This window comes from Podarcis vaucheri (assembly GCF_965113315.1).
Source record: "Podarcis vaucheri genome assembly, chromosome: 12".
NCBI classification, from domain to species: domain Eukaryota; kingdom Metazoa; phylum Chordata; class Lepidosauria; order Squamata; family Lacertidae; genus Podarcis; species Podarcis vaucheri.
In genome coordinates this window covers 26,028,441-26,053,061 of record NC_138750.1, presented here as the reverse complement: position 1 = coordinate 26,053,061, position 24,621 = coordinate 26,028,441, and the positions used below count along the sequence as shown (strand labels likewise).

The 24,621-nt window shown below is 43.2% G+C and overlaps 1 protein-coding gene across 1 annotated transcript in view; it reads right to left on the bottom strand.

Annotated features, from left to right (window-relative positions):
• ANKRD28 (ankyrin repeat domain 28) overlaps positions 1-24,452 on the bottom strand; it is a gene marked incomplete at its 3' end in the record, with an annotated part of 88,082 nt that extends 63,630 nt beyond the window's left edge. The window contains exon 1 of the mRNA XM_082193319.1: positions 24,289-24,452. Coding sequence (XP_082049445.1) covers positions 24,289-24,315 — 27 coding nt within the window. The 5' untranslated portion in view covers positions 24,316-24,452. The remainder of the gene's footprint in view (positions 1-24,288) is intronic.
• Positions 24,453-24,621: the final 169 nt, after the last annotated feature.

Here is a 24,621-nt window from a genome sequence, read left to right as displayed (position 1 = left end):
CTGACCTGATCTGCATAATCGAGACCTGGGGAGAGGGAGATGGATGGACCTGACCTAACACAACTCTCTCTACCTGGAGTGACAAACACTCTCATGTGTTGTCCCACAGCTATTTGTTGCTGTCAGCCTCTTTAGGGGCTGCATTGAAAAGAAATTTATGTCTTTGAAATGAGTACCTATTCCATGATTCATGGCTGGATTTGAAATCCCTAAATCTACTTTGGAGATGGAACCCACAAAGGGCCGACTATTCTGATAATGAGCGATAAAAAGGATGCCTCTTGTCCTGACATGCAACAATATTTTTTGTCTTATCATGAGACTCCATCAAAAACGTTCTATAGGAAAGTCTGATAGCATGCATTAGTTGAAAGTGGATTAGATTGTGAACTGACTGTACAAGTTAGATGTGTATAAATCTGTTGTGCATGTCGAGTTACACATAAATTAAAGTTTAACAGGTACAACCAATCTTAAAGTGTAAACTATCCTTCAATGGTATTTTTTAAAAAGTGCAAACTTTTCAAACAGAAAGTTCATCTAAATCGCTAGTTTAAAATCAGCCTATTATTCCAGCCTCACAACAGAGGTCATTACGACACAGTCCCATTTCTGCAGTAATAGTCTCTAGAGATTTCTTAATCTATAGGTTTCTATTCGACTGTTGGGTTCTGTGTGTAAAAATCCATAATCTAAAATGCAAGTTTTGAATGCATATATTTTAGCACAGTTTCACTAGCTAATGAAAAAGCCACTATATAAAGTAAACTACTGCCCCCTGGGGTACAAAATCAGAATTTTAAATCCAGTCTAGCAAACAATTCTAATAATTACATCTATGGATATACTGAAATACAGGCTGACAATTCCAGACAGATTTGCTAATTACCAACCCAGAACAATCCTCTTCTTCCCATCTATATTTAAAAGCCTGATTTTAAAGTATCACATCTCTAGCTAATTAATGTTGCCTGAAAGGAAAGAAAGAAGCCACCCTAAACAGTATCTGAAATTTCAATCTAAGATTGTGCAATTAAGACATTGTTCTTCAGAGCAACTTTGTAACAGCATGATAATCACTAGAGTCTGCAAGTACACGCACCAAAATTTAAAAATTCACACATAGTAAAACAGGAAATTCTCTTGGGAACAGAAAATTAAAAGCTGCAGGACGTTTGAATGAGAGTGTCTTACTTTACACTATATACAGGAGGCATCAGTGAAAAGTCCAAAAAATAATCTGAAGTAACTTGCAACATACACTTAACACAAAAAATAATGTTCCTATTTCTTTGTCCAGTATAGGTGCCAAATGTTCAAAGCAGATGCCTAAGTGTTCATTGATGAGAAAGGCAGAGGAAATGAATCTCTGAACTAACCACCCCTGCTTCTCATATAGGTCAATCACAGAACATACAACTAGCAAAGTGCATGACTACGACAAAACGGCTGGGTATAGTTACCGTATTTTTTGTACCATAACACTCACTTTTTTCCTCCTAGAAAGTAAGGGGAAATGTCTGTGTGTGTTATGGAGCGAATGCCTACGGGTGGCGGGGGGGGGGATCTGCTGCAGTCGTGAGCAGAGGATCCATGGTTCCCCTTCCTTCCCTCCTCCGTGGTTCGCTTTGAAACAGCAAAGCGAGAGAAGAGCCGCTGAGTGGGGAGGAGAGAGGGACAGAGAGCCTGCTTCTTTAAAGGAGCAAAGCGGGAGAGGAGAGGAGCCTTCTCCCCTTATACCCCTCTTCTTCATTATTAGCAGCATCCTTCTCCACCCACCCCACACGTGCTCCTTGTCCCTTGAGTGCTTTTCCTTCCCTCCCCACTTAAAACGTGGTTACAAAGCATGAATCCACATGGATCCTCAGGATTTTTGCACTGGGGCACCCCAAATTCACCATCAGATCACATAGCATGTCCATGGCTACATCTTGCACCAAAGAAATCACGCACCCACTGTTGCCTGGGGCCGCAGTGGTGCAAAAACATGGTTACAAAGCATGGATCCACATGGATCCTCAGGATTTTTGCATTGGGCTACTCCAAACTCACTGTCAGATCACATGTCTGTGACCACAGAATGAACCACAAAAATCATACATCCACTGTTTTGTTTAGAATATTTTTTTTCTTGTTTTCCTCCTCTAAAAACTATGTGCGTGTTATGGTCAGGTGCGTGTTATAGAGCGAAAAATACGGTAGGTTGTGGTGTTTAACTTTACGTCACACCAACAAGCCCAATTATATTATTTCCACCAATTGCACGGAAACGCCGTTTACCTTCCCGCTAGAAAGTGGTACCTATTTATCTACTTGCACTTAGGGGTGCTTTCGAACTGCTAGGTGGGCAGGAGCTGGGACCGAAGGACGGGAGCTCACCCCGCCGCGGGGATTCGAACCGCCGACCATACAATCGGCAAGCCCTAGGCGCTGAGGTTTTACCCACAGTGCCACCCGCGTCCCTCCAGGTTATTTGTAGGGCATAGGAATTCGTTTTATTATTATTATTATTATTATTATTATTATTATTATTAAAAATATGGTCCGGCCCCCCACAAGGTCTGAGGGACAGTGGACTGGCCCCCTGCTGAATAAGTTTGCTGACCCCTGAGCCAAGGTATATAAATTCCAAGATTAGCATTAGGCTATCAGGGGAATTAACTCTAACATTATAGCCTCATTCAGATGTAACCCTAAACAACCAGTTAACCTTACAAGAACAACTTGCAGCAAGCCATAGGTTAACATGCTTCCTCATCCTCATCCTCACTCCTCCTTTTGCATGCGTATGAAAAGCAGTTTGGAAGCTTTCACTTCCATTTTCAATTAACTGCAGCTTGTTATATTTGAACCTAGACCATAATCTTAACTATGGCTTGTAAAAACAAACTAACGTCAAACAAAAGTTCAGATGATACAATAAAATGAAGTTAATCCAAAACAGAAATCCAAATGCATCTGCAGATATAGACTTGTGTAGCTAAACTGATGGGGTGGGGGGAATTGCAACAGTTAAAGTTACATTTCTAGGTTCTTTTCAACAATAGTATGAAACAACAGGAAATTAAAGGATACTGCAGAAACCAATGTTAAATTCTGTAATATAAGAACCCAAATTTGCTAAAAAGGGACTTTCCAAGAGCTTTCATAATGCAGTTCTGACTAGTCTGAACAATTACTGATCAGCCAACAAGTACTTTAGAAAAACCCATTTTCAGCAGTTAGAGAAACTAGTCCATCAATTCAGTTACCAGCATTTACTCCAAACAGTTTACATGTAATATCACATTCCTTTATTTTTATTTAGCTTACATGACAGTAGTTTATAGTTGAGCCACATGGTGGCACAATACAAAAAGAAAACACGGTTTGAAAACCAAAAGCAAAGTCTTATTGTTAACTAAAATGTGGATGCAGAACCACCATATGTAGTATGAAGAGGAAAGAAAAGGAACAGGAGGCAGTGCTGATCCCCTGCTTCATGTCCCCCAACCCAACAAGATCTACTTAGAGAAAAGCATATGGGGGGGAAGTAATTTGGGAGGGGAGTAGAAGAGACAAAATAAGGTTTAAGTTTAAAGCTGCATTTTAAATCAGTTTTATTGCATACATTAAATATTATTTTACTTGTAACAAATGCTATTTTAAAGAATCATACACGAGTCTACCACTACTGTAGTTTAAATCTATTTTATTTAAATGTTGAAGGCACACATGGCAATTACACAAGGCACTAGAACACTGCATGCATCCTCCCCCCCCCCCCCCCAGGGCACAGACATAGCTCTCAAGGTGTTGTTAGGGAGCTGTACTCCAACATCTTGGAGACCAGAGGTTCCCCATTTCTGTTCTAAGGCTACAGCAAGTCTGTACAGTCATTACTTTATCCAGTCTCAAACCAAAGAGAATAATGCCACTGCAACTTCTTTAATAAAGTATGCTTTTGAGGTGCCTGTTCATGGTATGTTTTGGTTTTTTTAAACTAGACTAAGGATTTCTCTTTTGAAATGCAATGGCAGAGAAATAATTCCTAAGTATCAGGTGCATATTCCCAGTCTCAGGCGCTGCTTCAAAGGGACTATTTTGCACAATCAGATTGAAGCAGGACCCAATTTCAGAAACAAAGATTGTGAGAAGGTGGCTATAGAGAAATGTGGTCTCTAAAGTATGTGTATCCCATGTTTGTAGATATTTATAAGTTGAAACCAGCACCTTGGTTTTGGCTCAGAAGCATGCTAGTAGCATGTGCAGTTGGCAAATCCAAGGCTGCAAAGTCTCATTTAAAGGGAGATAGGCTGCAGCATTTTGCAGCAGCTGAAGCATCTGGATCATTTTTCTCAAGGTCAGCCCTTCATAAAACATATTACAATTGTTAAGCCTGGAAGTTATGAAAGCATGATTCAATGTGGCATGGCCATATCCTCCAACATGTAATTGACAGAAAGCTGCTCTAGGCTACAGCAACCTGCTTGGCAAATGCCACTGTCTTGGACAGATTTTCCCAACCTGCCACCCTCTAGATGTTTTGGAGTACAACTCCCATCATGCCAGACCTCCAGACTGGGACTGATAGGGAGATAGGAGTCCAAAACACTTGGAAATCACTGGAGTGGAGAAAGCTTGTCTAGGATAACATCAAGGATGTGATAGAAGCATAAAGTGAATCCAAAGAGAGAGACACCCAAGAAACTTCCTTCTTCAGCTCAAATCACAGGTCAAGTCTGTGCTATGTAAACTCAACTATTAAGATAGTGTTGACTTCATTTTTTATTTTTTTTACCATAAAGGTTACTGAGACTGCTGATTTGCTGAGTCTTTTTCCAAATGTTAGCTATGTCAAAATTAAGTAAAGGGTTATGAGCTTTATTCAAACTAATGTTGATCACAATTAAATTCACTAATTTCAATTTGACAAATCTATTTGACTTTAGATTTTGAGGGCCACAATATTTAATAGATTTCACTGAAATTTTTGCTAGAGAAGAAAGGAGAAGGTGATGCAAACTTACAGATAAATAAAATATTTTGTAGAGCACAGTAAAAGGCAAAAGACACCTCCTTTTCGTCTGAATGAACTACAAGACTCGGAGAGAGATGAAAATCTAATAAAACTCAAGACACAAACCTATATGTTCATTGACACTCTTGGAGAAAAATGTTTCTCACTATATTTAAGTGCACAACTTTAAAGAAAAATGGGTTAAGTATCAATACTTACTAATTATGTTACGCTTCATAACAGTTATTGAGAATAAAAGCACAAACTCTGAAAGCCGCTTATTACCAGGTCTCCCAATAGTAAAAGTACTTCATGTGATTGGCTGGCACAGAGTTTCAAACAGTGATTGACAACTCGAAGATCACAGTAATGAGCATGCTACAAATGACTAGAGCAGTTAAATTGCTGTCATGCAATACACAACTATGATAAATTGCACTGGACATGTGTGGTAGAAATACAGACCATTCTTGCATGAGATTTTGTTAAGCATAACATAAAACATTCTTATACAACTGTTGCAGCAGAATCTAACATGCCAAAGAATCAGGTGTCAAATGCTGAGCATTAGCAGAGTTTATCTAATAATTTATCTTACTCACTCCCACTCAAACAGCAATACTGGTGAAAACTAATTCATATATTTCCAAGATGAACAAGTTGTCTGCTGAGTATTAATTTGGAATAATATTTTTGATGAAATTTGATCTTTAAAGCTCTATAGATAACTGGTTTTTCCTACTGTAGCTACATGCTCCACTAGGCAAACACTATCCTTTGTCAAGAGACTCCACAACCACAGTTATTAAGTAAGCAGATTATGGAAGAGCAAGCAATAGCATGTAGTAGTACACCCCTGATTTTTTCAGTAGATTTGCAACTCTGCAATTTCCCTCAATACTTGATGTTCATCGCACAGTCACAATGTTTTTAAATGAATTAGTCCTATGCGGAACTTTGACATAGATCTGTCTCTGTTAATTATGCAATATCAGTTCACAGACAAACCTTGCAAAGATAGAGAATTATAATGAAATACAAAAATAAAATATTTCCTTGATGGCATATTAGCTGCATTTGGATGAATGTATACCAGCTTATTAAGCAGAGAATAACACCCCCACCCCCAAGCAAGTAGCTTCCTTGCTCCTTCCTTTGTGTAAGTCGCAAGTAAACCAGGAATTCATTAGCCAGAAAACTATGGTTTGGATCAAGAGAGGACCTTAAACAATGTTCTGAATATGGTTTTAGACCCTTGCTTGTTCCAAAACTGGTAACCACAGTTTCCCATTCTGTATGAAATAGAGAAGCTATATTTAATTTGGGGCATTTGGATATAATTATGGCTCACAAGAATGGAGGATGAAGAGAATTCTGTGCATGGGCAAAGACTTGTTCATTCTCATCTATGCCAGGCCATATTAGTGTTAGAATCTCAGATGTATAAGCTAATTGCCAAATGGCACCTTAAACCTAAGTTACGGTTGCCGCAAGGAATGTCTACTCACTATTTTTACAATGTTATTATTACTTTCCTTTCATTTCTCTACTGCTTTATATTTTAAAGACTAAAACTCAAAGCTGTTTACAAACATTAAAACATCAAATAAAACAATCCAGAATAAAACAAAATCAAGCTTCAAGGACAGTATTTCAGACTCTAAGTGACATTTTGCTTTCCCCATATTTATTTACCTACTTAATTTATACAGCTGCCACATAGCAGTACTCTAGGAAGCCAGTGTGGTGTAGTGGTTAGAGTTTCAGACTGTGATCTGGGAGATCAGGGTTCAAATCCTCACTCAGCCATGAAGCTCAGGGTCTTTGTAGGGATTAACGAAGAAAGGGGGGGGTGAACCATGTACTTCTTGGGGGGAAAGGTAGGATATAAATGCAGTAAGTTAAGCTCTTCATCTTACTTGCTTAAGAAAGCTAGAGAGACCAGCCAGATGGACATGTCAGTCACCAACCTGACATCCAGAAATCTCCACATGGTTGCAATCGGACCCATGCCAATCGCAAAACGTGCCTGGTGCCTGGGGAATTTCGAACACTGACTATAATGTAAGGTCAAATGAGGCAAAGCAGCACAGAATAAACATTTAAAGTACAGTGATACCTTGGTTTACAAACGTAATCCCTTCTGAAAGACCATTCGAGTTCTGAAACGTTCAAAAACCAAAAACTCAATAGCCGACAGCTAGGCCTCAGGATCTTGCACTCAGTGGAAGCCACATGGCATGTTCAACTTCTGAGGCGTGTTTGAAAACTGAGGTACCACTGTATTTCTCACTCATTCACCACAAATCCTTATAAATATAAAAATTGGCCTTCAATTAATCAGAGTACAATGTATTATAGAACAAGGATAGATCTGCTAGAATTGCTGGTAGGCAGAGTGCAGTTGTGCTCATGTCAAGCTTGAAGGCAGGCTCCCCATAGGTAATGGTTGGCCACTGTGAGAACAATATAGAGACACGAAGTTTAATCTTTGAAGCACCTAGCAAATTTGCCACATTTGGGCAGATAACAAGAATCCCTGCACAACTAAGAACAGCTCTGCTGAACAGCAACTTGAGAATGAAATGAAAGCCGGAAAAGAAATATTCTTTGCTGCTTTCACTCCATGAGGCAGGTGCAATTATGTGCTCTATCATGTGTCAGGTTGTGTTTGGTTGGCATCAGTCTGTCTCGGGAGACAATGGAAGAGTGCACCTTTGGGGGTGAAGTCAAACTGTTGGGAAATTACAGTGCCTGCTGTGGCTGTAGAGACTGATATGGGAGAGACATGCTTAGCTGCAGCTGAGACAGACGAAGGTGCCTGGTGGTGCTGATGCAAGTAGACCAGGGCATTTCTTCTTTCTGCGCTCCTCCCAGCAGTCATTTCTCCTCTGGTCCCTGCTGTGGATACATGACCTGACTGGTTGTCTTTACACTGAGCCTTATGCAATTTGCACTCTAGTAGTCACTGAGTCTGTTTGGCTGCCCTGAGTTCCCTCATGTACCGTATTTTTCGCTCTATAGGAAACACTTTTCCCCCTCCAAAAATGAAGGAGAAATGTGTGTACGTCCTATGGAGCGAATGCAGGCTTCAGGCAGCTATCCGCAAGCCTTCTGAGCTCGGCGGGAGTTCCCGCTGGGCTCCGAAGGCTTGCGGATAGCAGCCTGTTCTGGGGGCTGGGGGAAGCTCGGGCTTTCCCCGTCCCCAGCCCCGCAAAATATGGGAGCAGCATCGAGATTGCACACAATCTTGCTGCCACTCCTGGACCTGTTCTGGGGGCTGGGGAAGCTCGGGCCCCGTGGCTGTAGGGGGGGGAGTAAAAAAAATATTCTTTATCCCCCCCCTAAAAACTAGGTGCACCCTATGGTCCGGCACGACCTATGGAGCGAAAAATACGGTATTCGGGAAGCAACCTGGGTTTCACAGTGCCAGACAGGACACTAAGGATCAGTTATGCTGAGAACCCATCAGGCCTCACTATTCCCATCAAGTCTCACTATTCCATAGTGAACTTTGGCCACTGGAAAAGTTCCCATCGTACTGAGGAATCCACCAAACTCCGTAAGTATTCAGAGACAGATCATCTTAATGAATCTCCCTCCCCTCCAAACTTCTTCAGATAGTGCAGTCAGTGACAATGGGGTAGATAATTTTAACACCCCCCCATCTCAATATCCAAACCATGCCCTCACATCCCGAGGCAGAGACTAAATAAAGGGTATGGCCTACCCTGTGTCCAATAAGACAGCCCCCTGGTTGCCCTGGAGAGCACAAAGTCCAAAAGCCAGCCCAGTCAAGGCAACCTTGGTGTGGATATTGAAGTTTCCCACAATCAATGTCCTGGGATTCTATGACACCAGATTTGGGACATCTCTACCAGCTCAGCTGTTGGGCAGCAGGGTGGGCAGTACACCAACAGCATCCCCAGTCTGTCTTGCTGGCCAAGCGTCAGATAAAGGCCCTAATAGCCTACCTAAGTGTAGAGAAGTTTCCTGATGAATAAAAAAGCAGTTTTGTGGACCACAGCAAGTCTGCTACCCCACACGCCTAACCTAGACTGGTGCTGCATCAAGCACATAAGTGGGCAAAGCTGGGTCAAGACCCCACTGCCCACCCAGTCATTCAAGCCAGTTTAGCTCCATCATCTGTGGTAAAGTCCTGTTTGTGGATGTGTTCTGAATCAACTTGGAATTGAGCTACATCACTGCCTGGCTAAAGAGCTCACAGCCAGTCCTCTGATTACCCATAGCATTGGGTGTCAGGCAAGGAGATGATCTGCACATATTTCCATCCTATACCTATGCCAGCACTCACTTATATATGCTTCAGGGAACCCTGGGCAAGAGCAAACAGTGGTTGAATTTACAAATTAGCTGTTATCTGTGGCTTCTGCCAACCCTATCTTCCTTCCCACATTGAGAGCTCAAGGGAAGAGCAGCCTCTTATCCCAAACATCACAATAAGCTTTTTTAATTTAAATCAGATTTTTTTTATTTAAATTGGATTTTTAAAATAATATGCTTTTGGGGGGGAATCCTTCTAAAGATAGTTTTCTATTAAATTTACATTATCATTATAATTATTTTATTTTTAAAATTTCTATACCACTTTATATTTTTAATAAAAATCTCAAAGGAGTTTTTAGAATATTAAACCAATAAAACAATAGCCAAGCAATGTTCCTCCAGCCTTATGAGGAGCCTATTTAGTAGAGCTGGTAAGTCTGGGCCCCGCCCCCTAGGCCAAATGGAAAGGGCCTTGCATTATAGTCCAAAGCAGGGGTCAGCAAACTTTTTCAGGAGGGGTCCGGTCCCCTGTCCCTCAGACATTGTGGGGGACCAGACACACCCTCTCCCAAAAGCACCCCCGAAAGGAACTCCCCCTGCCGCCGCCACTCACACTACAGCCACTAATGCCGCCTCATCTTCGGCAGTGTCAGCATCGTCCTCTGTCTCAGTGGGGCACAGAGCCCATACCACTGGCCTGGCAGTGGAGGCAGCCTCCGTGCCGCCACTGCTTCCTCCTCACTGAGGCGGCTGAGTGGGAAGAGCCAAGCAAGAGGAGGCGGGGGCAGTGCGGAGGCCGCGCCAGCGTTGCTGCGGAGGCCACACCAGCACCGCCATCTGCCCAGAGGCGTCCGTGGCTTCTGATGGGCTGCAGGCTTCTGATGGGCTGCAGGAGCTTCCTGCAGCCCATCAGAAGCCGCGTCGCAGAAGTCAGTCCCCGCGCAGCTAGGCCTCCATGCTGTGCCAGTTTAGCACGGGGACTGCCCAAGCAGGTGGCAGGGTCTGCAAGGTTCGGGGGCCAGATTAATGAGCACGACAGGCCGCATCCAGTCTGCGGGCCTTAGTTTGCAGACCCCTGGTCCACAGGCTATTCAGTAAGAAATAAGGATTTGTTTTAAGTTTTTCATGTGTGCTAAAACTCAGTCTAAGGTGTGTGGCTTTTTTAAAAAAATTGTTTAACATCAGTTAACAAACATGGATACACATGCTATAATGTTACTGTTTTAGTTAAATAAATTGTTTAAATTGTTATTAAGGAAATGATTATTTTTCTCCTTCCAATAAAGTACAGCAGAAAAGTTGCCCAAATATAAACAGTTAACTTACTAAACCCCACAATAATTTTATAATTATCTGTCAATGTATTTCTAATAGTATAACCAAGTCAGTAGTTTTTAATATAACTATTCTGAAAATGTATTATTCCAAAAATGAAACCTTCATCTGGTTGTAAATATTAAGATTATACCAGCAAGAATGAGTCTTTCTGTAAAAAAATTAAAAAATTAAATCAAGTCTTGCTGACTAGTGATTTAAATCAAATTCACCTTGCTCACTAGTAAGTCATCTTGTTGTTTCCAGGTGCCTCTGAACCCTAGAGACAATATCTGTCCTTACCTTACAAAGTGCTCAAGCAAATGGTCACTAGGCTATAATAGCGATGCCACTGGCAACTGCATGTTTATGAAGCTCTGCAGGATATATACAGTACAGCACAAACCAATATTGATACAGTCTTTAATATACCCTTATGTGAACTGCATCTGAAGCAAATAACTACACACACCTCTACTCTTTTAAAACAGTTTTTTGTATCATGATAAAACTGAACCTTATGCAAATCAAGGTGTTCTTATGTGCAGGAAAGACCACATTAAACCACTGCTTTTTCCTGAATGTGAAGACTATTTGAAAGTTTGTGGAACTTGTACCCTTTTCTTAAAAAGTGGGTTACCAGTTCAGAATAAGGTTTCAACTTTTTTTTAAAGTAGCACATTCACTGCCCCATCCAGAATGAATGAGGAAGGTACAGTTTTTCACATATTTTTGTCTTTGTCTTGGCTTATGTTCTGTCTTCTTAAAGAGTTGTGAAGCAGGAAGCAAAATAGTACAAAATAAGAGCATGTTATGGTTATGATTATGATACTGGATGTTCTAGGTTTTTTTATGCATGCTTCAAAGTACTTGTCGGTTATGGCTTTCAACTAATTGTACCACTCCACTTAGTGAAATAGCATTGTAGTGTGAATTGTATTTACTTTCCTATGTGAACCAGACTCAACCAGCTCCAGAAGTGTTCTGAACTAGCTGCTGAAACCCTTACTGCCTTGAATCACAGCAACTTCACTCAAAATCAAATTGGAACCAAACAAAAGAATTCATTGGTTTGACTCTCCAGTTAAAATAGCTATATAAAAATTCTAAAAAGCCATATTGAAAAGGGACAAGAAAAGCTTCTTTTATAATTACTACCATTTAGAATCAAGCATTAAGTTTATCAATAAATACAAATGCATTCTGCATGATGCAACAACAAAAAAGACAAATTATGCCATATGTATTGAATTTACTGCAATGGAGGAGGTGTTAACCTATGTATAGTAATGTAAAGCAGCATACAATTATTGCAATGCAAATACAATTTAAATAACTTAATACTGTTACCAACTAAAGCTAAAACTCAAACTTTTGAAATGTAATACAGGTTATTTACAACTGGAAAACATTACAATCACCATGTATTATGCAAATTGAAATTTAACATGGCATCAAGGTGAGAATGCCTAAGATAGTGCTCAATCAATGCAATTTAAAAACAGAAACAGCAAGATTTAAAAAAAAAAAGTGAAAGCACACAGCAGATAAGGGAATAGCTCCAGACTAAGCTGTACTTAGTTCAATGAAATCAGTGGGACTTAAATTAGTCATGATTTAACTTCCCACAATGATTTCAATGGAATGTAAGTGAAGTCAAATAACTCTAACCGTTTTAAAAGGGGCAGGGCTCAGATATCCAGCATGCCATAAGCCCACTGAAACCAAATAGGCACAGAGGATATGATCTCTGTTCCCTATCCAGTATCCTATGCACAGCTACATATACACATATAGAAATTTTGGTCATGAGCACATTTTAAAAGCACAACTTGAAAAACATAAGGTGTGAAGAGGGAGACGCCCTCAAAATTGTTGTTGGTGGTTTTATAGAAGTAAAATAAAACAAGTTTCTCGAGCAGGCAGAAAAGCCGGATTGGCTCTGTTCTACTTGCCAAGGTTAGAATGTGTAAGTATCATATTACCACAGCTAAAGCTTAATAGAAAGACCATAAGTGTTGTGACTTTCAACAATAGGCATGCTAAGTAAGATTAAGGTAATTCTCATGGTTACCTTGACTAATAAAGCATACATTGAAGCATACATAGTTTGAAGGCAAAGGTGCTCTAAAGCAGAAAAAGCATGCCCTCAAGTCCCAAGTTTGTGTTCTCATATACAGTATATGAATGAATTTATAAGCCACACTTTCAATAAAAAATATAGCAAGGTGGAATACAACATCAAAAATGATATCCATAAGCATAATTTAAAACATCATTAAATTATGACAGGATTAAAAAGGAAGTTCATGTTGCAAAGGCCTGTCCAAATATGAAAGTCTCCAAGAGACGTCTTAATGAAAGTAAGGATGGCTGTCACCAACGGCTGCTGGTAGGGAGTTCCACCGGGCAGGGTCTGCCACACTAAACAAATGGTCCTTTCTGATGGGCCAGCTGAATCTCAGTGGTATGGGGAACCACCAAAAGTCCTCCATCAGAGCACTCACAGCAGCCCCAGCTCCCAGACCCTCTAGCCTGGGTTGATGCTGCTGGGTAAGATATGCTCCCCTATCTTGGTAATGCATACCAGGCCAGCATCCTTGTGATTAAGGAATAGAAAGCAGTGATAAGATGCAGGAGAACCCACAAACTACAAACCTAGTCCTTCAGGGGGAGCACAACCTCATCCAGTAAGAAGAACCAGCTACTAACAGCACCATTGCTTGTCAGGATTGAGCTTCAGTTAACTGGCCTTCATCCAGTTCACTAATGAAGCCAGGCATCAATTCAACACATCCACTGACTCACTGCCTGAAGATTAAAAGGAGAGATAGAGCTGAATGCCATCAGCATACTGAAAACAAAGCAGTCCCAAACACTGGATGATGCCACTCCACAGTTACACGTAGATTTTAGACAGGTGTTCAAAATTAGACAGGGGCATTTTGCACCTGGCTATTGGCCAACAGCGACCAAGTGAAGATCTCCCAGTACAAATGGGCTATAAGGACATATTGGTCCAGTTCAGATCATAATTTAGCACTCAGGTGTACAACCTGTAACCTGCAACCTAGTTTCATTATACTAACGAAAACTCACAAAGGAAAGGAGGGCAAAGCAAAATGGATGGAATCATGGAAGGAGGGAAATTCCATTCCAAGTAATTAGTTCAGACCTACTATAAAAGCAATCTGTTCCACTCTGAGCAGCCTGCATGGTGAGGAGCATTAGAGAGAAAATGGATGGCTCTACCTATTGTTGGCTCAGGCCATGCCTACACCTGGCAGCAATCCCATTCACTACCAGCAAACAGCTCCCAACAGATTACCACCAAGAGGATGCAGTCCTCAACAGAAAAAAAGGATCAGCACCCATGGTTTAGCATTAGCAGACCTGACACAGTAAACCCGGGGGTCTCACATGGCCCAATTAATCAAACTGTCTGTTGCATCTGAAACTAATACTTCTTCCTGGTTTTCTTGCAGTAACCAGTTAGAATAAACCAGAGTTTCCAAGTTTGGATGTATTATGCAACAATGTTCATTCAAAACCAAAATTGGAAGTTTTTGATCTCTTCCCCTCATGAGCCTGGTAATGGGGAGACTGAGAGAAATAGGATAACCATCTATAAGGCTATCACATGGAGCAAGCTTGTTATCTCCTCTCCGAAGGCTACGACCAATGGATCCAAGTTACAAGAAAGGAGATTCTGATTAAACATGAGAACAACTTTCTGACAGTAAGAGCTGTTTGACTGTGCAACAGTGGCAGACATTCCTTCCTTGGAGGTTTTTAAGCAGAGGTTGGATGGCCAGGGAGTTGGTCCCTTCCAACACTACAATTCCACCCTACAGAAATCCAGGAGGCAGTGGCAGGGAGAAAAACTGCTGTGATTAGAAAGACAATTGCTCCCTCTCCCACTTATTAGATGATCAATTAGATGGGGGAGGGTACATTTGCATACCCACTATGCCACTGGATTGGGTGGAGAGACTGGAAACCCCTTTGCTCAGTGTCAATTATGAGAAATCACAATTGCTGGAGCTCTGCACACTTTATCTTCCAAGTGGCAGTGCTGCCACCAGTGAAAGACTGGGACTGACCACCAAGGAAAACCAGATCAGGCCATTGCATACACCACCCATGGCATACAGAACCTAGCAGTACAAGGGGGTGTACTACTGCAAAAAGGAAATCCTAAAGCAAGTGAGGAAGGCATGGGACAAAGCATATATAGCCCTGTCAGGGGAATTCTGCCAATTTTGAGTTCTACTTACTGTAACCTTCTAAACCAGAGGTCAGCAACCTAAGGCCCATGGACCGGAAGTGGCCCATGAGGATTTCTTAACCGGTCCATGAGCTGCTCCCGAACCGAGCCGCCCGCTCAGCAAGTCCCCATGCGCTGCGCTAAAGCAGCGCAGCGACTCTCTTCTGTGGCTCCAAAAATTGCTTCTGTGCATGCCCAGATGCCGGAAATTGCTTCTGCGCAGGTGCAATTTTTGGCATCTGGGCATGCTCAGAAGCGATTTCCAGCGCCACGGACATGCGCAGATGCAATTTCCAGTGTCGCACTGTGCCAGTCCAGCCCACGGAGGATCTCTGCGGGAGTGATCCGGCCTATGCCCGGTAAGCCTTGCCGACCCCTGTTCTAAACCTAAGTGCTGGTGATTATCTGGGGATGTGGAATATGAGGATGAATACTCATTTCTCACACAGCATTGACAGAAGCCTAACTTTTGTGGGACGATGGGTGGAAAATATTTGATCTTCAAGGCAGCTACATTACTGAAGCTTAATTCTTGAGGGCAAAGCAAGACAATTCTGTTTATATACACACATTCTGCTTGTATTCATGCTATACAGTGGTACCTCAGGTTACATACACTTCAGGTTACAGACTCTGCTAACCCAGAAACAGTGCTTCAGGTTAAGAACTTTGCTTCAGGATGAGAACAGAAATCGTGCTCCGGCGGCGCAGCAGCCCCATTAGCTAAAGTGGTCTTCAGGTTAAGAACAGTTTCAGATTAAGTACGGACCTCCAGAACAAATTAAGTACTTAACCTGAGGTACCACTGTAAATGTTTTAAGAAGCAAGAAGTCTTTTTAGTGTTTATTTGAAGAAAAATGTCTAATTGGTTGGAAGCAGGTGAAACTGATATTTCTGTTGCAAAATTCTGGGTGTAGCTCCTGAGCAAGGAATTTAGTCTTGCAACACATTTATGTTTGACACCCCTGCTGCAGACTGAATGTGGGAAGGGAAAGAGAACTTCAAGTCATAACAATGGAGCATGAAACCACCCAAAACAGAAATTCTCAGCCCCCTGAATTCTAGAGTTTATGCATTAACTGCTTCCATGCTTTCAAAGATCAACAAAAATCAACTCCCAGTCCATACAAATGTACAGTGTAAACAGTATATAGAAAGCACAACTAAAGTTTACATTTAAACTTATAGTTTAATTAAATTAAAGTTTGTAGCAAGTCCATCAGCTACATTTCAGGAAAGCAAACACTGGTCCCATTTCCTCCCACTCTACTTCTACAGCAAACAGGACAGGATTCTAACTTACACTGCAAAGAATCATGGCAGACTACTGCCAACATATAAACCCCTGCCACGGAATGCATAGTTAAAATTATAAGGATGCATGTATCAGTCTAACCACCTTTTACACCAAGAGCACAAGAGGTAGAATACTGGTAATAGGAAAGATAAGGAAAGGGCCCTTGACGACAGAGCATTTTGCATAAGCTCAGCCTCCGAATATAACAACATATTGCTCACTTTGCTTTTTGACACCAACTGAAAATGTACCTAGTCATCCAGGCTTTTATAGGATAACAGAACTCAATTAATCCTTCAGCAATTAAGTACTCTATAATATATCTTTTCAGAGGTTATACTGACTTGCTTAAGAGCTTAGAGGTTTTTATCATTTGTAACTCCCTCTAAGATCAGTGATGAAGTGAAAGCTAAAAATTTACTATACAGGCATGCCCCCATTTGCATGGGAGTTGCATTCTGGATCATTGTATGCATTAATGGAGCACATGTAAACCTACCATAAGCCCACCCCGCGTCCGCCCCATTCCAACCCTATTCCGGGGCCAAAAACTCCCCATTCCACCAGTAGCGCACCAATTGAACGCATACAAAATGGTCGCCACCTGTATAAGTATAGAACCCTTATAGGCAGTGCTATTTTTCTGGAAAAAGAGGTGCTGGAACTCACCATGAATGCCTCCCTTGTTCTCTTATAATAGCAATGGTGCCAGAGAGGTGTTGGAACTGAGTTCTGGTGAGTTCCAGCTGAAAAAAAGCCCTGCTTATAGATAGATACACTTTCCCAGGGTCCCAAGACACAAACACCCAAAATGACTTTCTTATTCTGCTCTGGGGATGCACAGGTTCAAATGAAGACTGCTATAAATGAATGCATCATCATCACATCTCATTATCAACTTTCTATTAAAAATAGCACTGGCTAGTCAAACCTTCCTCCTTCCATAGGAGGTAGGGGGCCTCTCTCATATGCATGTTCAGTATGAATTAAGCAGAAAGGCTGACCCTGACTGGCAGGCACTTCACTTTTAACCATTAATAGTGTTGCACAGAAAAGGAGGTGGGGCTCATGCCTAGGTGGGGACATTCGGATCAGCTGATTATTAATGAACACCTAGCTCACCACTCCAACTTTTCACCTACAGGACCACAAACTGGGCACACAGAGCAGAAACAAAAAGTGCAAGCAGCACTGCCTTGTAATTCCTTGAGTTGAGTGACCATTTTCTCAACCCTCCGTCCTTCTCCTAACAGAAGAAGAGTGCGGAGAGTATGGCTGAGGAATAAGAACCGAGCTGGAACCACTTTCTCTCAGTTGCTCATTACCACCTATGGAGCTGGCTAAGATCCAAGATGTAGCTGAACGACTGCAAGGAATCATAAAACCCACTGACAAATACCCCTTCCTCTTGGTTCATGTGGGAACCAATGACATTGCAAGCAATAGCCTCCAGAAGATCAAAAGAGACTACGAGGCTCTGGGCAGGAAATTGAAGCAATTAAATGCACAAATTGTCATCTCATCTGTCCTCCCAGTTGAACGACGTGGCCCAGGGAGAGAGGGAAAAATAGTGGAAGTGAACAGCTGGCTTCGCAAATGGTGTAAACAGGAACGGTTTGGATTCTTAGATCACGGACTGCAGTTTCTTGAAGATGGACTTCTGGCAAGCGATGGGCTGCACCTCACAACGGTTGGGAGGAATGTTTTTACCAAAAATCTCAGAAACCTCATCAGGAGGGCTTTAAACTGACTAATGTGGGGGAGGGAGACAGTGCTCCTGAAGGTAGGAGTCTATCAATTGATGAAGATGATCATCCAAATGTCATAGACCAAATGGAGCAAACAGCACGCAGACCTAGTGGTGGGAGGAAAAAATCCTTAAATAAGAGACACGGGGGAATGATTAATTGACTTCAATGTCTGTACACTAATGCGCAAAGCATGGGAAATAAACAAGATGAGCTTGAGCTCTTGGTACAGCAAACTAAATATGACATAATAGGCATCACTGAAACCTGGTGGGATAAGTCCCACGATTGGAATGTAATAATGGAGGGATACAATCTATTTCAGAGAAACAGACCAGACATTAAAGGAGGAGGAGTGGCGTTATATGTCAGGGGTGTGTATACCTCTGAAGAGATCCAAGATTTAGAACCTCAAAGCCAAAGTGAGAGCATTTGGGTCAAAATTAAGGGAGAGAAGAATAACAGAGACCTCGTTGTGGGAGTTTACTATAGATCCCCAAGCCAAACGGAGGACATAGATGATGCCTTCCCAGAACAGATGGCCAAGCATGCAAAAGGAAGGGAGATATTAGTAATGGGGGACTTCAATTACCTGGATATTTGTTGGATGTCAAACTCAACCAAGAGCATAAGGTCAAACAGATTCCTCACTGGCCTTGCAGACAACTTCATTGTCCAGAAAGTGGGAAAAGCAACAAGAGGAACAGCCATTTTAGATCTGGTCCTAACCAATGTTGATGACCTGGTTAGTGGGGTAATAGCCAGCACGTGTAGACACAAAGTCAGAAAAGCTAAAGCACAGAACGAACTCAGGCTTGCTAGAGAGGTTAAAAGCAACAAAAAAGGCTTTTATGGGTATGTCCGTAGCAAAAGGAAGAACAAAGAAACAGTGGGGTCACTCAGAGGAGAAGATGGTGAAATGCAAACAGGGGACACAGAAAGGTCTGAACTCCTCAATGCCTTCTTTGCCTCAGTCTTCTCCGATAAAGAAAACAATGTCCGACCTGAAGAATTTGGAGCAAATGATTCAGCAAAGGAAACACAGCCCAGAATAACTAAGGAGATAGTACAAGAATACTTGGCTAGTTTAGATGTATTCAAGTCTCCAGGGCCAGATGAACTGCATCCAAGAGTATTAAAAGAACTGGCAGATGTGATCTCAGAACCACTGGCAGTCATCTTTGAGAATTCCTGGAGAACAGGCGAAGTCCCAGCAGACTGGAGGAGGGCAAATGTTGTCCCTATTTTCAAAAAGGGGGAAAGAGAGGACCCAAATAATTATCGCCCAGTCAGTCTGACATCAATACCAGGGAAGATTCTGGAGCAGATCATTAAGCAAACAGTCTGTGAGCACCTAGAAAGGAATGCTGTGATCACCAATAGTCAGCATGGATTTCTGAAAAATAAGTCATGTCAGACTAACCTGATCTCGTTTTTTGACAGAATTACAAGCCTGGTAGATGAAGGGAACGCAGTGGATGTAGCCTACCTTGATTTCAGCAAGGCATTTGACAAGGTGCCCCATGATATTCTTGTAAAGAAGCTGGTAAAATGCGGTCTTGACTATGCTACCACTCAGTGGATTTGTAACTGGCTGACTGACGGAACCCAAAGGGTGCTCATCAATGGTTCCTCTTCATCCTGGAGAAGAGTGACTAGTGGGGTGCCACAGGGTTCTGTCTTGGGCCCGGTCTTATTCAACATCTTTATCAACGACTTGGATGATGGACTCAAGGGCGTCCTGATCAAATTTGCAGATGATACCAAACTGGGAGGGGTGGCTAACACCCCAGAGGACAGGATAACACTTCAAAATGACCTTGACAGATTAGAGAACTGGGCCAAAACAAACAAGATGAATTTTAACAGGGAGAAATGTAAAGTATTGCACTTGGGCAAAAAAAATGACTGGCACAAATACAAGATGGGTGACACATGGCTTGAGAGCAGTACATGTGAAAAGGATCTAGGAGTCTTGGTTGACCACAAACTTGACATGAGCCAACAGTGTGACGCGGCAGCTAAAAAAGCCAATGCAATTCTGGGCTGCATCAATAGGAGTATAGCATCTAGATCAAGGGAAGTAATAGTGCCACTGTATTCTGCTCTGGTCAGACATCACCTGGAGTACTGTGTCCAGTTCTGGGCACCACAGTTCAAGAAGGACACTGACAAACTGGAACGTGTCCAGAGGAGGGCAACCAAAATGGTCAAAGGCCTGGAAACGATGCCTTATGAGGAACGGCTAAGGGAGCTGGGCATGTTTAGCCTGGAGAAGAGGAGGTTAAGGGGTGATATGATAGCCATGTTCAAATATATAAAAGGATGTCATATAGAGGAGGGAGAAAGGCTGTTTTCTGCTGCTCCAGAGAAGCGGACACGGAGCAATGGATCCAAACTACAAGAAAGAAGATTCCACCTAAACATTAGGAAGAACTTCCTGACAGTAAGAGCTGTTCGACAGTGGAATTTGCTGCCAAGGAGTGTGGTGGAGTCTCCTACTTTGGAGGTCTTTAAGCAGAGGCTTGACAACCATATGTCAGGAGTGCTCTGATGGTGTTTCCTGCTTGGCAGGGGGCTGGACTCGATGGCCCTTGTGGTCTATTCCAACTCTATGATTCTATGTATTACAGTCCCTGTGTCTTTTTAGGCTCTTTTGAGGCAGCTCTTCAACACAATTTCCAGTGCACTGCAGACCAGCAACAATGGATAGTATGCATCCAACCATTCCTCTGTACAGTTGCCACATTCATTTCCTCACAAGGCTCCTGCACCTTTACAAATCTTTTTTTATTTCTTTTTTGCATCATGGTATTGTTGAATAGTGGGCAGTTTACAAATTATTTAAATAAATAATTCGGCTGTATTCAACTGCAGTGGTACCTCAGGTTAAGAACGTAATTCGTTCCAGAGGTCCGTTCTTAACCTGAAGCACCACTTTAGCTAATGGGGCCTCCCGCCGCCGCCACACCGCCGCTGCGCAATTTCTGTAATCATCCTGAAGCAAAGTTCTTAACCTGAGGTACTATTTCTGGGTTAGCGGAGTCTGTAACCTGAAGCGTCTGTAACCTGAAGCGCCTGTAACTCGAGGTACCACTGTAAATACTTGTGCTAGCTGGTTCCAGTGAAATGGGTCCCACTAGTGCAACAGGGCCACCCCAAATCAGTTCTAAGGGGTCAGGAGATACCCCCAAAACAGCATGCAGGGAGAGAAGGAAGATAATTCCATCAGGGAGCAGAAACGCTTTTGCAGACAGAGCTACTTTTTTGCTACTTTCAATTAAACCCATTGTACACCTACACTATGTCATCAAATTGTTAACAAGTTCCAATACCCATTTCATACCAGGAATTTTGCAGTTCCAATCACCAAGTACCTTAACAGCACTTCAGGTGGTTTCTTCCATCCTACTGTTTAATGTCTGGCTTTTTGTGAAATGAACAAGTTCAGGAAGTACAATACTATGTATTTGTCCTTGCTCTCCCCAACCGATGCAGAGCTGGAACTCATGACTCCAGTTTTGCCAAAGGCATTCAGATTAGAATGGTAGAGAAGACACATCAAAAATTGCAAGGATTAGCAGTTACATGAGAGGTGGAAGGCATGGCTAGTTTGTGGGCTAAGATGCTGAACCAGAAAGTCACATGCCCCCGCACCTTTCTTTTGAAGGACAGGGTGAGCACAGAATGTAGTCTGGAAGGCAGCTGGAGTCCCAAACAAATAGGCACTCCTTTTAGTGGGCTGGCAAAGTGAGGTTTGTGCATGCTGCCTTCTCCTGTCCTAGTGGTAGAGGCAGGGTGGGTTCCAGCGCAGCATCAGATTTAGTCCAAGTTGCTTCCTGTGGAGGGGAATGAAGGCTCCTATATAACAAGAGGAAGTGCCAGAGGTGGCTCACCAGCTAGAAAAGTTATGGGAGGAGTGTCTGGAAGGTAGGTAATGAGAGACACAGATCAAACTCCCCGAGGTCCTCCCACTCCTCAGGGTTTGACTACCTGCGCCATTGAACCTCCAAAGCTCGCATTACAGTATTCAATATATGAAGTTATTAGCCTAAAATCTATACTGACCTCATGTATAATTTTATATATTTTCTACCCCCCCCCCAAATGGGACTAATTCTTCCACTACCACTACATTGGCACATTAACATGAAAATAGATTTAGGTTTCTAAATCCATAAATATATATGTAAGATTTTAGCTAATAAGAACATAGTGAAGGAATGAGTAGACATAAATAGTGTGCAATGGAGCTTTTCCATATTTTATGTACTTCTCGTGCCTATGAGTAAGGATGTGTATTGCACAACAGTGGGGGAGGGAAAAATTGTAAACAGCAAGTCAAAAACCTACCATTAAGCAGATCTTGGAATATTCTAAGCAATTGTTCATCAGCAGAATAGTGTTAGAAAGAGCCCTAGTATACTGCAAACATGTATTTTAGAGATTAAAAGGCAATATAGCAATCAGGCCACAAGGCTGTAACAACTTTGAATAAGCAAGCCAACATTCAACAAGTCAAGGCTAGAAAAGGAGGTGGTGAGATATGCAGTAAAAGCATGGCTGTGATAAATGAAAATCTTTGCTATGTAGCAAATCTATCTAGATAAGAGTCTACAATCTAACAAGAAAAAACCCAAGCCAATGTTTGCCACTAGCAAAGAACTTCTGAGGAAAAAACTTTACAAAAGGTACATTAATGGGAGGCAGAGAGAGACAAGTACTTAAACACTGCAAAATTTGGATATTTCTGACCTTCATACATCAGCTAAGGAAATGAATATAGAATTATATTGTTCTGCAAATGGAAACTATAGAAACAGATATGGCTGTTGTGGTAGAAGTGAGTGTGGTGATTAATGCTGGCTTAGCAACAGGAAAGACTGGGTTCAGATCTCTGCTCATCCACAAACGTCAACACAAAACAGCCAAGGCTGTGTACACACAGTATACCTTTAAAGTACACTCCTACCCTCAAAGAATTCTGGGCACTGTAGTTTACGCCTCAGAATTCCCACCAGCCCTTAAACTACAGTGCTGAAAATTATTTGAGGGAAAGCATGTGTTTTAAAGGTATAGTGTGTAGACAGCACAAGTCACTAAATTTTAGCCAGCCAGATCTCTCTCAGGGGGTTGCGACGAAAACAAAATGAAACGGGCCTTTGTAAGCCACATGAAATCAAGGCCTTTGAGTGATGGGCCACAAATGTAATATTAAAATGGACTAGGATATGAGAGAGTTAAGGGCATGAGTGCTAGAGAGAAGGATGAGTATCATTTTAAATAGATCAGGCTGGAAAGCACGCCAGTATGTTATTTGAGCCCCTTAGATGCATGTACAACACCGAGTGATATCAGACTGTCCATGTTAAATTAAATGGTTCTTTCTGGCGGGGTCCTCCGATATCGGACACTGGGATGGAAGAAACCCTTTTTTATGTCAGAAATAGAAAAAGCTCCCATTAGCAGCATTCCCGGAGACCCCTAGTTGGCCCCCACTGAAACGCGGGGGGGGGGGAGAGATACATCTAGGCGGACGTTTGCTCTGAGACCCACCATGGCTCTTCCTAGTGCTCCCAGCAGTTTGAGCCACGGCCATGTAGGGCAAAGGGGTACCACTTTGTCCAATCTGCGCAGCCGCCTGCAGAGGAGTACATAAAGGTGCAAGCACAGAAGGCCGAAATGCATATACAGATATAGAGATGTGTGTGTGTGTGTTGTCTGCTCGCACCTTTATACGCCGTGTGTGTGTGTGGAGGGAGCTGGCGAGCAGAGCCGTACGGCATAATAAAGGGGGCGTGCGTGCATGTGCCTGGACGGGGGGGGGGGGCCTCTCAGCAGACGAGTATACCGGGAAAGGAGAGGAGGAGAAATGTGGCGGTGGAGAGGAAAAACGACTCGCTGCCACCTGTTAGGCCTGAGCCACAGAGTAAACCTGGGAAAGGAGGAGGAGGAGCCAGGAGATACCAGGAGGTAAAGGGGAAAGGGGGTGGGGAGGAGTGAGCAGCAGCAGCAGCAGCAACACCACTCCCCCCGCCGTTTCCTAGCAGGCGGGCGCGCACACTGCCGCCACACACGCGCGCACGGGGGGGGGGAGAAGGGAGGGGGGAAGCAACGCCCTCCGGCCCGTATTCCCTCAGCCACACACGCACCCTGTCACCACCACGCCGGAAGCCTTTGAGAGAGAGAGAGAGGGCCACGGCGGGGCCACGCCATCCCCACCCACCCACCTCCGTCCGCCTCTAATGCCGCCATAGTGCCTCTCCCGCCCCCCAGCCTGTCACCCTCACCAAAGAGGGGGACTCGCCCCCTCAGAAAACGTTAAGGCTGAGGGCGGCGAAGGGAAGGCCGCCGCCGCCGCGCTTGAGGCACCCACCTGCTCGCGTAGTTTGAGGAAAACCATGGCGAGGCCGCCGCCGCTACTACTACCCCGCCTCCTCACGGGCCACCGCTGCTATTCCTCGCCGCCGCCAACGACTCCTTCCCTCGGCAGCCCCGCCTCCTCAGCGCCTGGGCCGCTCAGCCCGTGCTCAGCAGGCCACGCCCACGGACACGCCCCCGCCTCCTGGCGCGGCGACGGCGGCTGCCTCTGCTGCGAGGCGCGCGGATGGGGCCGGGCGGGGGCGAGAGCGCGAGGTACCTCTTCGCCCCGCCCCTCTCCTCTTCCACTCCTGTCCGCTAAAACACACACACACAGAGTACTGTATCT